Below are 14955 nucleotides of genomic sequence, written 5' to 3'. Positions count from 1 at the left end.
TCCCCCCCACTTCCTGGACAATCTGTCTGGACCCAGCTCTGCTGGGGTTTCCGCTCACATCCACATCCAGCAGCGTCACAAGGGCCCTTGAACCACTGCCTGGAAAACATGATCCATCCCAGATGTGTGTGAGAGGGCCCCAGCCCAGAAGGAATGGGAATGAGGAGCAGCCCCAACCCCCCTCAGCAGCCCCCGCCCTCCTCGCCCTGGGGATTCCTGAGGAACAGCCCAGCTCCCTGCCTTGACTGCTGGGGAAGCCGTGGTGCCCAGGTATGTGAGGGGAAGCCCAGGACAGATGGTGCATGTCGAGGGATGCTCCGCAGGTCCCAGGCGCAGGCGGGAGGGAGGTATTGGGGCAGAGCTCAGCCTCACTGCGCCGGCCACCAGGCTGAATGCATGGATTTGATACCGTCTGCATTCAGGGCTGTGCACCCCAGGGCCAAGGGGACTGGCTGGGCATGGAGGTGGGGAGATGCCTCTGTCTAGTCCAGCCCTCCTATGTGTGTGTTCTAGGTCCCAGCTGTTTTGAAGCCAGAGGGATCCCCCGGCATGGATTGACAGTGAGATGGGGCAGTGGGGGAAGGGGTTGCTCCTGTATTGTTGTGACGCAGCCATTCATGCTGCAAGTTGTGTAATCTGGGCAGACATCATTGCCCCCGGCTGAGGAATTCACTGGTACGGGACATAGTGTAATAACGGGCCAGATTGCAGCCACTTCCCTTCTTGGCACTTGCTCACACAGACATGCAGGCACACAGAGTAACATGTGCACACACAGAGAAACATGCAGATACTCGGAATGAAATCCAGACACAGGATGCGAATGCTACACACACGGACATGCACACACAGTATGTGCTATTGGGTCCAAAGCCCAGCCCCTTCCCCTCCTGGCCCCTCGCTGACAGACACAGTGTCTCTCACACACATGCTCTCTCACACACTCACTGCCAGGCCAGGTTTTCCATGCTCTCACCACGCTGGCTGCCGTGCTGTGGAAGCCAGGTCTCAGTGGTGAGCACCTTCAGAACCTGGCCCTGAGCCACTCGCATGCCAGATGCTGAGCACCCCCTGAGCTGGCATGGCTTCCCAGCACCGATCTAACATTCACCCGCAGACACTGAGCCGGCACTCCCCTGCCACAGGGGTGTGAGCCCAGGACCTGCCCCTCTGCATTAGGGCACTCTGGGGGAAGGGCCAGGTAGGAGTGTGTGTGTCTGGGGCTCTCGCTGCTGGGCACTCAGGTGCTTTGAGCTGCGCTTTGTTTGCACTCGGTCGGCCGCAATGATTTCCCAGGCAGCACCCGACTACAAAGAGCTTCGTGTTTTGGGACAATTGCCTGCCTTGAAAGCTGTGAACACCTTGGGTCTGACACCCGCTCACACATGCACCAACACGCACACACTGCCACACACAACAACATGCACTCACTGTAACACACACTCGTTGACACTGTAACACAAACGCACTCCACACACACCAACATATGCTCACTATAACACCCACACACATGCTGACACACGCTCACTCACACACACACACTCACTGGAACACTCACACTCACTTTACACACGCTGTAACATACACTCCATGTCAGACACATACCAAACACACACAACACACTCACTGGAACATGCTCACTATACCGCACACTCACACTGACATATCACACACAGATCCACATGATCACTGAAAAACACACACACCATGTTACACACACATTATCCCCACTCACTGTCAGACACTCACACAGACGCATATGTTCACTGTAACACATCCTCACCCCCTCCACATGACCAACATGTCATACATGCACAAAAACACACTCTTTGTAACCCCGTCCATGCATGTGCATTTGCCCCGTCCTGTCTGAATACACGCTGTGTGCTCTGCGAGTGACTCTTGGGCCGTGCAATGCTGGCTGCAGTCCAGCGCACAGAGTGTTAAGGGTGGCACCAGTGATTGGGGACGGAGGGGGGAGGATGGGACAAAGCCTCTTTCATTCCCTGCTTGGAGAGTTTCCTGTCTGACCTACATACCTCCCCACGCTGCCCTGAGCCAAGGCCCCTGGCTCTGTCCCAGCAGGCATGGGAGGGGGCAGTTTAGCTGAGCCATGAGGTAGTGGTGGGAGCAGTGTCAGGAGGGGCCGTGGGAAGGGAAGGAAAAGAAAGGGTCCAGCTGGAGCAGAGGATGGGAAAGGAAAAGCCATGATGGGGAGGAAGGGGGAAGCATGAGCCCCAGCCCATTCCCATGACGGGCCTGCCCTGGCGAAGGTGCTTCATGGCATTCAGGGCAACAATCCACCCTGCCCCCACAATACGGATCAGTTCCCCCACCCCTGGGTAGCTGTGTCCCATGCTGAGATGGGAACCCCCAACTGCTTGGCCCTGAAGCCTGGTAGAAGGGGTTGCCCGGCCCGAGGCCCCAGACACTGAGCCTCAGGTACCCCACTCCTTGGCCATGGGACCCCCAGCCTGGCCCACTCTCCAGGGCAGTGACCATGGGTGGGGGGAAAGAACCTGGCACTTCTCACACACAGACACACACACTTACTTCCCTCTGCCTGGAGAGCTAAGTGAATGTTACAGCCAAGAAAGACAAACACAAAACACACAGTCAGGGGCACAGCTGGGAAAAGAACCTGGAGTCCAGGCTCCCAGCCTGCCCTGATCTCACTCGCTAGATCCCACTCCTCTGTCAGAGCCGGGGATACAACCCAGGAGTCCTGGCTCCCATCTCAGCCCTAAGTGTAAATTCATGATACTTCCTGTGACAGACTGGGAGCAATGTCTATATTCCGGTATGACCTCCTCCTGGGACTGTGAATGCACCATTGTGTATCGGGACCTTCCTGGAGGAGTGTGACTTTCATGTTATGTTTCATGTCCATAGTTAATTGGCGCATCCATTGCGCAGTGGGGGCTGGACACCTAGTGGAAAGACTATGAGATGCATCTTGATCACTTGATGGCACAGGGCCACAACACAGACTGGCTTTCCTCTGCTGAGACAGTGCCTTTGCCATCCATAGGGCCATTACCTTGGACTGACCCTCTCCACAGAAGCAGCTAGAGCCTGCATCTCCCCCGACAGAAGCACATGGGGAAAGGAGGGCCCAAGATGATTTTAAAAGGGAGGGGGCTACCCTAAGTGAGGCCAGTCCATCGTTCCGTGCCTGGCGGCCAGGCTAAGAGGAGATAGGGTGGTATGGCTTAAGGATGCTGGGCACACTTAGGCCTCCCAAGATGGGTAGATCAGCCTGGGGCAGGAGCTGCAGTCAGGGCTCTGTGTTGTGTCCACGGACTCATTGTGGATCTCTAGGTGGTTTGGTTAAGAGCAACGTGCCTGTGGTTCAGAAATGCCTTGACCAAGCCCCTGTTCTGATGCGGGCTGGGTTAAATCTCCTTAAACTGTTGTGACTGCCAGTCCTCATTGATGAGTGGTGTAAGAGACAGCTAGGCCGCCCCACCTGAGCCAAGAGGTATGCCAGCCCACCCAGGAATTTGGCCTATGTGGGCAGAGGGCTCTCCAGGGTATTTGGGTAAGAGGGAAGCAGGACAAAACAAGAGTCAGACAAAGCCCGAAGAAGCAGCTGGCAGCACAAGCCAGGAGCAAGCCTAGAGCGCTTGGGGGTGGGGGGTGGGGGCTGTGTCTGGGGCTGTGAGCAAGGACACTGCCTCCTGTTGTTTGGTGCCACCTGTGTTTGGGGGAACAGGACTTTGTACAGTCCATGTAAATACACAGGATTATACCAAAGGGCCCAGACTCTGTCGTCCAGGCTCCTCCCAGCTAGAACCACCCCCAGGGCCCTGGGCTTTGACCAGCCACTCAGGTCAAAAGTGGTAGCAGCCAAGTTGTCAAGAACCCAGAGCACCCACAGCCCAGGGGCCTCTGGAGAGATGTGTCTGGAGCACCCGTGGCCCAGAGGACTCCAGGGAGATGTGTCCAGAGCATCCGCGGCCCAGGGGACTCTGGGGAGACATGTCCAGAGAACACGTGGACTGGGAGACATGTCCAAGCACTTGGGGCTGGGGCAGGCTGGGGTGCTGGCTCCAACGTGTAAGGCAGCCAGACTGTGGGGGCACTTAGAGACCTGGTAACAGTGACCTGGCTCAGCCCAGACCCAGGGGGCTTGGCAGCAGGGTCCCCTCACAATGGCCAGGTGTCCATTCAGAGGAGGGGCAGGGGGAAGGACAGGCTGTGACAAGCCCTATCCTCTCCCTCCATCCCCCTGCACATGGGGTCACTCAGGATCCCTACAAGATTTTCTGCAAGAATCGGGGGGTTAGCCCCGTTCAGCTGGCTGAAGCCAGGGAAATGGAGCAGGGTCTGGGAGGAGGAGTGGGAGCAGGACCCAGGGGAAATAGCTGGCAAAGGGGGAACAGAAGGGGAAGAGGGAGCATGTGGGGGGTTGGTGGGGGGGAGGGATGACGGGGGAAAGGGCACAATCTGGCATGGGGGACAGGGGTAGAGGGCAGGGTTGTGAGAGGTATGGGGGGCAGGGCCTATGGGCATCGACTCACACAGAATTTTCAGCGGTTGCCTAACAACTGGGATGCCCCACAGACCTAGCCAAGACCAATCCATGTGGGGCGGGTAGGAGCTTTAACCTGAGAGACCCCCCCCTCCCAATTCCCGTGGACCCAAGCCCTGGTGCAGGCTGCTGGGAGGCTGGGGGGAGAAGTCGGTTTCTAGGGGGGAAGCTGCCCTTGGTGGCACATTTCCCCCGTGGCAGGATGAATGGGCCGCTCTGGCCCAGGCTAGTTCCGAGCCGTTAACCCCCCTTCTCCTGCTGGGTCCGGCATCACCATGGCTGCCCCAGGCCTCCAAGTGCGGATCATCTTCTGGTGAGCGGTACCCCCTACCCAGCACTGCCCCCCAGGACCCCCTCACCCAGCACCGCCCCCATGGGCACACCTCGTACAACTCCACCCTCCATGGGCACCCCTCACCCAGCTACACCCGCCATGGGCACACCCATACAGTTCCACCCCTGTGGGCACCCCCTCACCCAGCACCCCCCCCGTGGGCACCCCTCACCCAGCATTGCCCCCCAGCACTCCTCACCCAGCACCGTCCCCATGGGCGCTCCTCACCCAGCATTGCCCCCCCCAGGGCACCCCTCATCCAGTTACACCTCCCATGGGCACCCCTCACCCAGCACTGCTGCCATGAACACACCCTATACAACTTCACCCTCCATGGGTACCCCTCACCCAGCTACACCCCCCCATGGGTACTCCTCACCCAGCACTGCCCCCATGGGCACACCTCATACAGCTCCACCCCCATGGGCACCCCTCACTCAGCACCACCCCCATGGGCACTGCTCACCCAGTTACACCTCCCACGGGCACCCCTCAGCCAGCACTGCCCCCATGGGCACACCCCAAACAGCTCCACCCCGCATGGGCACCCCTCACCCAGAAATGCCCCCATGGGCACACCCCATACATTTCCACCCCCATGGGCATCCCTCACCCAGCACCGCTCCCCATGGGCACCCCCTACCCAGCACTGCCCCCTGGCACCCTCGATGGGCACGTCCTACCCAGCACTGCCCCCCTAAGGGCACAGCCCACCCTAGGCACTGGGTCCCTGCCTCAGCCTCCCTTCTCACCCCCGCAATTCTGACACCCCTGACACTGGGCCTCTGCCCAAACCCCAGCATTCCTGCCCACACTGGTTCCCTTTCAGCATGGGGCTGCTCCACACTGATGTTGGGCTGTTTGCCTTGTAGTGGCAGCTGAGGATACAGAAGCCGGGTGAGTAAAGAGACCTCCCCCCACATGTATCCCCCACCCTCCTGTGAGAGACACAGCCTATGTGGCCCTCATTCCACCTGTGTGCCCTCCCAATGCCCCCATGTGCCCCTGGCTTTTGCTGGGCCTTCACACCTTCATATGTGGGGGATGGTTCCCAGCCCTTCCCCCTAGGGATCTGCCCCCAGGGTCCCTCCTGCAGGGGGAGCTGGGCCCAATGGCTGATGGTGTCTCCCCTTCTGAGGAGTGGCATGCCCTGGGTGATGCCAAAGGGCAGGGTGTAGGGGGATTTGTGGGCCTAATAGGCTCCCTGGGGCTGGGGAAAGGGGAGCAGTGGTGGGGCCCTCCCCCACTCCAAGTCACTGACCTTCCCCCCATCTCTCCTTCTGCTCCCCCTAGTTCCTGCAGCTGCAGGAGTTCCTAGAGAAACGCTTCCCAAAGCAGCTGGAGATTGTGAGTGACTGGGGTGAGGCTGGGGCTTGGGGACCAGGTGCAGGAGGGGCAGAGGGCCTGGGTTAGGTGGGACAGGGAATCTGGGTTGGGAGCTGCTCCAGCACCAGCAGGGCAGGGTTAGAGCAAGGCGCCCCACTCCACTCACCTGAGCCCCCAAGGGCATCCCCAAGATTTGTGTGGGGATCTCATGCCCCAGGCTCCTCAAGGTTTCATCCCCACTCCGGGACAGCTCTCCTTGGGGCCCACTGCCCTGCTGTTCAGTCCCCACGCTTCCCCCATCTGCTCACCACACACTCGCTGTCTCCCCAGACAGGGGAAATGGCCCCCGGCTCTGGGGCCTTCGAGGTTCTTCTCCCTGACAGCGGGGAGGTCCTGCACTCCAAGATTGTGAGTACCCAGCAGGCGCTGTGTGTTGGTACCTCCCGGCTGGGGAATCTGGGGGGCTGGGGGCTGGGGGGCTGGGGGCACATCCCCGGCTCTGGGGGGCTCTCTGTGGGGGGCACATGCTCGGCTTTGAGGGCTCTGTGCTGGGGGCACATCCTTAACTGGGGGAGGCTGGACAGGGGCACTGTGCGGGGTGTCACATCCTTGGCTTTGGGGGCCACTCTGCAGGGGGCACATCCTCAGCACTGGGAGTGCTGGGGGGCACTGTGATGGGGGCACATCCCTGACTCTGGGGGTGCTTGGGGGCACTGTGCAGGGGGCACATCCCTGTTTTGGGAGGCGGCGTGGGGGACACATCCCCAGCTTTAGGGGGAAATGGGCAGAAGGGCAGGGGTATCACGGGGAGCACAGACTGACCCATCCCCTGATCCCATAGAACGGTGATGGCTATGTGGACAGTAACGCCAAGGTGCAGCGCATCTGTGAAGGCATCAGCAAGGTCCTGAAACAGTAACGAGCAGGGATTGGGTAAGAGAACCCTGGCTGAGGGGTAGTTGGAGGCATTAGGAGCCCAGTGGGCTAGGCGGTCACGTCCCAGCCCAGGTGGGGTCTGCGCTCTGTGGGAGGTTGAGGGATATGCTCCAGCCCATGTGGGGTCACAGGACACGCCCCTGGCTGTGTGGGGTCGGGGGATGAACATGCCAGGAGCTGACACTGCCCCATCTCCCCTCTCTCCACACAGGGTGCTGTGCTTTCCAGGGCAGCACATGACGGGATCAGCCGAAAGGGAGTCACAGCCCAGGCCAGTCCCTGATCTCCCCCTGGTGCTCCAACCCCTGTGGCTGTTACCAAGCAATAAAGAACAACATCTTGGCAGGCAACTCCGTACCCTTTATTTACAGGGAATGCAGTGCTCTAAAAGGGGAAGTCCCACGTCAGCCCCGTCCTGTGGCATATCCGGTCCTGAGTCCTATGGGGAGCCACATCCTGTGCCACGGCCTGTCCTGAGTGCTGAGTCCAGGGGCAACCCTGTCCCGCAGCATGGCACGTGGTGAGTCCTGGAGGCAGCCCCGTCCCGCAGCACGGCAGGTTCCAAATCCCCATAGTGCTGCTGATCCTTGGAGGCCGGTTTCTGCTCCCCATTTAATTTTCAGTCTTCAGGGCTTCCAACACCCCACTGCTCCCCCACATGCCCCTGGCTTCTCCCTCCGGGAAACTCACATGGGCCTGGGGCAGGCAAAGAGCAGTGGCACGGCAAGGGGGTGGGGGCACTGGCATAGTTCTCAACACCCGACCTGCCTGAGGAGTGGGGGCAGCAGACGCTGCTCATGGGGAGTTGCTGCAATGGCCCCCGCTCGCTCCAGGATGTGCTGCTTTTAAGTGCTAGTTCAAAGGTGGCTCCCATGGCTCACACCATGGTCTCGTACTCCAGGATCACCGTGGGGATGGGGGAGGGGAGTGACGGGTGCCTCTTCCTGGGGGCCTCACCATGCCCCAAGCAGCCATCACCCCCACCTGCTGCCATGCAGCATGGTCCCTGAAGTGCATCGAACTCGGGCTGCACTGTGGCTGTGTGGATCCCATGCTCCCAGAACACCTGCTGGATCCTCCTGGCCACAGCCCCGTAGGAGGCAGTGTCCAGGCACCCGACATGGGCTGTGGCCACCAGGTTGTAGGCACTGTCCAGCTGCCAGACATGGAGCTCACGCAGGGCTGCCACCCCCTCCGTGCCCCTCAGATGCAACTCAAGTCGCCAAAGGTCCAGATGGTCGGGCACAGCCTGCAGCAGCACCAGGGCAGACTCCCGCAGGGATGGGGCAGCCAAAAGGATCAAGGCCAGCACCATAACCACACAAAGCCCAGGGTCCAGGTACAGCAGCCAGCAGGTCCCCAGCTCTGCCAGGGTTGGTGCAGGGCTGCCTAGGGGCCGGCATGGCGTCCCAATGCTGGAGGGCAGGCAGGCCACTTGCTCCCCGCATGCTGGCCACAACAGGTGGAAGGCAAGTGAATATAGCAGCACAGTGGCAGGGCCCAAGGAGGCAGACAGGAGGCGAAGGCAGAGAGCCAACCGGGCACCAGACTCCTCTGAAGGCAAGCACCCGTCCTCTAGCCAGGGCTGCCTGTTCCCCAGCAGGTCTGTGCAGGGGGGAAGGAAGAGGTGTGAAAAGGGTGTGGGGGCAGCATTTCATGCTACAGCTTGGGGGCAAAGGGCAGGGATCTCAGGGCAAGGTGCGGGGGGAAGGAGCAAAGACTTAGGGAGTCATAGGGCAGGCTCAGTTCTTACTTATGCAAACTCCCCCACCCAAAGCTGAAAGAGTGGCCCAGTACCCCTTCCCCCCACACCCATCCCCAAACATCTCACCCCCCGCTGACACAGCAGGCCTGGCCTGGTACCAACCCCCAGCTCAGCCCTGCCCTCTAGCTGAGAGACAGGCCTGGCCCGGTACAGCCCCCAACCTTGCCAGGACTCACCTTGTGTCTCCTGGGCAGATCTGCCTGTAGTTGCACCCTCTCTGCTGGTGCTGGCACTGCTGCTGTGGTGACTCTTCACCCGAGAGGGATGGTGCTGCCCATCCAGCCTCACCCCAGCCAGATGGATGAGGAGCCCAGCAGCCCCGACTCCCACCAGTGCCAGGGGCCGCTCTGTCACCTGGGGCTGCCCTGCCCGGTGCAGTGCTCTGGGCAGCAGGGCCAGGCAGAGTGCTGTCAGGAACACACCACACACCAGGGTCCCTGCCACTCGGGCCCGCACCCATCCAAAGGTGTTCCTGCAATCAGGGTGTGCTCCGCAGGTCAGCTGGCCATCCAGCAGAGCCACCCCCAGCGCGAGCACCATCCCCAGTGTCTGGAGTGAGCAGGAGAGAGCCAGCAGCGAGCCTGTGACCCGGCTGGCCACCACCTCTGCCAGGAACAGGCCGATGGCAAGACAGAGCTGAGCGGTTAGCCAGCCCTGGTGCCCCCACAGCCCTGGCCCTGCCAGCCAGCCCTGGTGCTCCGTCTGCATCGGCAGCCCGGGCAGCCCCATCCCTACCCCAGCAGTGCCTGCCCCCATATGGGCTCTTGTCCCTGTCTAGCCTCTGGACTCCTGTCCCTACCCCAACCCACTCCCCTGGCAGCCTTGTCCCTGCCCCTGTCCCAGCAGCCTTCTCCCTATCTGCGCTCTGGGCTCCTGTCCCTGCCCCTGCTGCTCTGCACTTGTCGCCAAGAGTTTGCACTCGGAGTGGCCAGTGCACACAGTCCCGTTGTCCTTGGGGGTTCCTTAAAGGGGCAGCACCCGCTCCCTCCCGCTGTGGCTGCCTGCCCAGCCCACCACCAGCTGGCAAGCACAGCACACAGGCTGCTCTCAGTCTCACAGCCCTTGACTCAGCAGGAAGACATCCCCTCTTCTCTCTGCAAGATGGGATGGGAGCAAGCAGGTGCCCCCATTCCTGGGGTCCACATGGGGCAGCTCAGACATGGGAACTCCAAGGGCCTCTGTACTGGGGAAACTGGGAATCCCAGCTCCACCAGGGGTCAGCACTGCAGAAAACTGGGAATCCCAGCTCCAACCAGGGGGTCTGTACTGGGGAAAACTGGGAATCCCAGCACCAGCAGAGGCTTCATAGATTCCAAGTCCAGAAAGGATCAATCACTATGATCAACTAGTCTGACTTCCTGTATAATGCAGGCCTTCCCTGCATTAATTGCTGATTGAACTAGAGGAGATGTGTTAGAAAAATATCCTATCTAGAACTAAAAATTGTCAGTGATTGAGAATCCACCAGGACCCTTGGTAAATTGTTCCAATGGTTAATTACCCTCACTGTCAAAACATTATGCCTTATTTTCAGTCTGAATGTGTCTAGCTTCAATTTCCAGCCATTGGATCATGTGCTACCTTTCTCTTGTAGATCAAAAAGCCCGTTATTAAATATTTATTCCCCATGTAGGTACTTACAGACTATTATCAAGTCACACTTTAACCTTCTCTTTGTTAAACTAAATAGATTGTGCTCTTTGAATCTACCACGAGAAGGCATGTTTTCTAATTATTTAATCATTCTCATTGCTCATATCTGAATCCTCTCCAATTTATCAACATAATTCTTGAATTGTGGGCACCAGAATGGGGGACAGTATTCCAGCAGCAGTCACACCAGTGCTAAATACAGAAATCTTCTGTACCCCTAGTTGCGATGTCTGTTTATGCATTCCAGGATTGGATTAGCCTTTTGGGCCACAGAGTTGCCTGTGGACTCATGTTCAGCTGATTATCCACCACAACTCCCAAATCTTTTTCAGAATCACTGCTTCCCAGGATAGAGTCCCCCATTGTTTGTATGGCCTACTTTCTTTATTCCTAGCTGTATACCTTTACATTTAGTTATATTAAAACATATATTCTTTGCTTACACCCAGCTTACCAAGAGATCCAGACTTGGTCTGAATCAGTGACCTGTCCTCTTCATTACTTACCACTCCCTCAATTTTTGTGTCATCTGCAAACTTTATCAGTGACGATTTTCTGTTTCTTCCATGTAATTAATAAAGAAGTTCAATGGCATAGGGCCCAGAACCGATCTTTGGGGGACCCACTGGAAACACACGTGCTTGATGATGCTTCCTTGTTTACAGTTACATTTTGAGACCTATCAGTTAGCCAGTTTTTAAATCCATTTAATGTGGGACATGTTAATTTTATATCGGTCTAGTTTTTTAATCAAAATGTTGGGCAGTACCAAGTCGAACACCTTACAGAAGTCTGTGTATATTACATCAACACTATTACCTTTATCAACCAAACTTGTAATGTCATCAAAAAAGACATCAAGTTAGTTTGCCAAGATCTATTTTCCATAAAACCATGCTGATTTGCATTACATTACCCTCCTTTAATTCTTAAATGAGCCCTGAATCAACTGCTCTGTTATCTTGCCTGGGATCAATGTCAGGCTGACAGGACTATAATTACCCAGGTCATCCCATTTACCCTTTCAAAAAATGGCCCAATGTTAGCTTGTGCCAGTCTTCCAGAACTTCCCCGATGCTCCAGGACTTATTGAAAATCAACAGTAACAGTCCAGAAAGCTTGTCAGCCAGCTCTTTACGAACTTTTGGATGCAAGACAACTGGACCTGCTGATTTTAAAATGTCCCACTTCAGTCGTTGCCATTTAATCTCCTCCAGAGATACTAGCTGAATGGAAAGAGATGAGTGGAATGGTTATCATTACCATATGATGAGACTGTATCCTTTGTTTTTCCCCCAAGTACAAAACAGAAATATTGATGTAATGCTTCTGCCTTTTCTGCATTATTATTGATTGTTCCATCTAGTAATGGACCAATACCATTGTCAGGATTCTATTTGTGCCTAATATATTTTTAAAACTCCTTCTTATTGTCCTTAACTCTGCTGGCCATAGATTTCTCCTTGTTTCTATTTGCTTCCCTTATCAATTCTCTGCAATGCCTAACTTCCGATATGTATTCATTCTTTCAACGTCCCCTTTTTTCCATGTGTTTCTCTCTCTCTTTAATCTCTGCCCTCTCTTCCCCTCTAAACCAGGTCAGTTTTTTAACCAGCATAGTCTTCTTCCTCAGTTGTCGGATTGAAGCTTTTTGTGCATGAGTAAGGTGTTCTTAAATGGTTTTAACTGGGGTAACTGGTAATCCCAGCTCCACCCAAAGGAGTCTGTACTGGGGCAACTGGGAATCCCAGCCCCATTGCGGGGGGGCTCTGTACTAGGGTATCCCTGTGACACAGTGGGATATGTCTACATCAAACTGTGAAGCCCATTTTGTATGATGTAACCCTGATGAAGCTGAACCTATTTAAATGCCTCCAGCCAGCCTCCCTGCCCAGCCCAAGGGCACGGCAGCTTGCCAAAGGCCCAGCACAGAGAATCCACCAGGACTCACAGTCTGCAGCTGTCCTGATCAAATGATTCTTGAGCTACCCACTTGGACCTCATCTGAACAGGTACCTGGCTGGGGGAGGGTATGGGAGCTGTCCAGCCAACCACCCAGCCAAAGAAGGAAGAGAGCGGGGTGCTACACTGAGTGGGTGGCAGCCATTGCCACATGGCAGCAGGAGAGCAAGGACAGAAGGAAGCTGAACAGCCTGACACACCAACAGAGGCCTTGGATGCACAGGATGGGGGAGATCCAGCAAGGTAGGGGTTTTGGACTTTTGTTATTTTCCAGAGATCATAGAATCATAGAATATCAGGGTTGGAAGGGACCTCAGGAGGTCATCTAGTCCAACCCCCTGCTCAAAGCAGGACCAATCCCCAATTTTTGCCCCAGATCCCTAAATGGCCCCCTCAAGGATTGAACTCACAACCCTGGGTTTAGCAGGCCAATGCTCAAACCACTGAGCTATCTCTCCCTGCAGAGATCGGCCCGGGCACACAATGGGCTTGTCGTCATCGTGATTGGGGAGATTGACCAGAACAGCGGAGATCCGTTACCCTTGAGCGTTTTTGAAGAGTAAAGTGACTGTGGTTCAGAGCTGCCTTTGCTAACTATGTGTTCCCTGCCTTCCTGCCGTATTGTCCCTCAAGGGATTAAACTAGAAGCCCAGAGCACCCACAGCCAGGGGGATGTGTGTGTAAGTGACTAGGGGTTCAGGAGGTCTGGGGATCCGTTCTGGGGGCGAGGGCAGCTGGACTGCGGAGCCCCATGGAGTCCATGCCTGGAAGGGCAATCAAGAAACCCAGGGCTGGGAACAATGACCTGGCTTGACCCAGACTCAGCTCCACCTGGGTCCCTTCACAACAGACAGGACATAGATCACACGCTGCCAGGTTCACAGTGTAATTGACAGAGGTTTGCCTGGGTGTGGCTCAGCCCAGCCGGGCTCTGCAGGATTGGCCTCTTAGGGCGAAGGCTCAGCTGGGCCTGGTGCCTCCTTGGTGCCAGGTGGCTCCTCATCCCCAGTGTCAATGTCATAGTGGGGTGGGGCCTGCCTGTGCCCAGTGCGGTGCGCATACTCCACCACCCGGACATGCCCGTCGGGCCCCACCAGCTGCCGGTAGCGGGGGCAGCCCACAGCGTAGAACAGCTGCTCTTTGATCCTGCGGCCCCACTCTAGCCCATGGCCTGGGGGCTCTGCTGGACCCAGCTCCTGCTCCACCAGTGAGCGGAACAGCTGCTGGTACTGGTCCAGGGACAGGCCGTGGATCCGGAGTGGCTGAACAGCCTGGGCCTTTGCCCTCCTCCTCACCCTGAGGGGCTGGTGGCTGCAGAAGATGCTGGCTGTTGTGGGTCCGGGGGGCATAGAGGCCCAGAGTCCCTGCGAGAAAGGGCAGAGCTGGAGTGATGGGCCAAACCAGGACTCAGAGCTGCTCTCCCCACGCCCCCAGCAATCCCCTGTTGCTGCCTTGTACCAGACCTGCTGGCTGGGGGTCTGGGGCCCTCTACCTCAGATAAGTCAGCCATATATTAATGCCCATGCTGCACCCTCTAGAGGCTCCCCTTCATCTGAGCGTCTCAGCACTTTATACCCAGTAATTCACTAACCCCACCAGGAAGGAATCATGGGGAGCACTGAGATGGAGATGCCTCTGGTGAGAGGCGGGGGCTGTTGGTACGTGGATCCCTCACCTGGCACTGAGATGCAGCCACTTCTGGGGTGGTGCACAAGGGCTCTTTATACAGGGAACCCTCGCCAATGCTGAGATGCAGGTGCCTCTTGGGTGGTGTTCAGGGACCGTTTATACAGGGATCCCCTGGTAGGGTTAGATAAGATGCCTTGTTCATTCTTGTAGGATCTCTAAGGATCACTGATGTGCATGCGGGTCCTGGCCTGGACTGTGGCTCTGAGCCAGTCCCCCAGATCCCTGGCCCTCAATTGTTACCCACCTGTATCAGCATTGCTGTCCCGCCACTCACCTGCCTAGCTTTGTACCCTGGGCCCTGATGTGTTTGCCGTCTCCTTCTGACTGAGGCCGGCCCCACTCTCTCCAAGCTGGGGGCTCTTCGCATGCAGCCCTCAGCACCTGGCCAGCTGCAGTAATTGTGCTCCAGTGCAACGATATTCCCAGATGCCCAAGGGGCTGGAGGGATGCTGAGAGCTGGCCATGACGGGTAGAGCAAGGCTGGGCCTGGCCCATGAGGCGTGAGGCCTGGGTGTGATTCTGCTTCTGGGGGCTGCTGCAAGGGAAGAATAGACAGACAGATGAGGGGGCAAAAGGGGCTACCGTGCTCAATATGACAATATCTGACATTTCGCTCATGAGATCCCAACATGCACTGCAGGCAGTGTATATACAGAGACTGCTGCCCCTGCTACTGAGATGCAGTTGCTGCTGGGGTGGGGGCATGGCAGCTGTTTACACAAGGATCCCTCATCCAGCACTGAGATACAGCTGACT

The 14955-nt window shown here is 57.1% G+C and overlaps 2 protein-coding genes across 8 annotated transcripts; one reads left to right on the top strand and one right to left on the bottom strand.

Moving 5' to 3' along the window:
- The first annotated feature begins 34 nt into the window (after nt 1-34).
- LOC140915269 (selenoprotein W-like) lies at nt 35-7480 on the top strand. Of its 7 annotated transcripts, XR_012160117.1 has the most exons (7): nt 35-270; nt 514-560; nt 5741-5765; nt 6162-6215; nt 6525-6602; nt 7036-7127; nt 7342-7480. XR_012160117.1 is itself a non-coding variant. In XM_073354854.1 (4 exons), the coding sequence occupies exons 1-3, from the start codon at nt 154-156 to the stop codon at nt 7111-7113; spliced, it is 273 nt and encodes a 90-aa protein (XP_073210955.1). In that variant the 5' UTR covers nt 35-153; the 3' UTR covers nt 7114-7127; nt 7342-7480. The 7 variants fall into 7 exon arrangements, 1 of the variants encoding a protein (XP_073210955.1); XR_012160121.1 differs by lacking the exon at nt 514-560; XR_012160122.1 differs by lacking the exon at nt 514-560 and having other exon boundaries at nt 5698-5765.
- Nucleotides 7481-7505: 25 nt separating this feature from the next.
- On the bottom strand, nt 7506-9651 carry LOC140915268 (proton-coupled zinc antiporter SLC30A1-like). The gene is made up of 2 exons (XM_073354852.1): nt 9072-9651; nt 7506-8735 (listed from the first exon to the last, which is right to left on the bottom strand). Exons 1-2 carry the CDS (start codon nt 9649-9651, stop codon nt 8008-8010), a joined length of 1308 nt encoding a protein of 435 aa, XP_073210953.1. The 3' UTR covers nt 7506-8007.
- Between the last annotated feature and the right edge of the window lie 5304 nt (nt 9652-14955).

The sequence above is a fragment of the Lepidochelys kempii genome, chromosome 7 (genome assembly GCF_965140265.1).
Source record: "Lepidochelys kempii isolate rLepKem1 chromosome 7, rLepKem1.hap2, whole genome shotgun sequence".
In the NCBI taxonomy this organism is placed as follows: domain Eukaryota; kingdom Metazoa; phylum Chordata; order Testudines; family Cheloniidae; genus Lepidochelys; species Lepidochelys kempii.
Note: the sequence above shows the minus strand (reverse complement) of the source record. Positions and strands in the feature narration are given on the sequence as shown.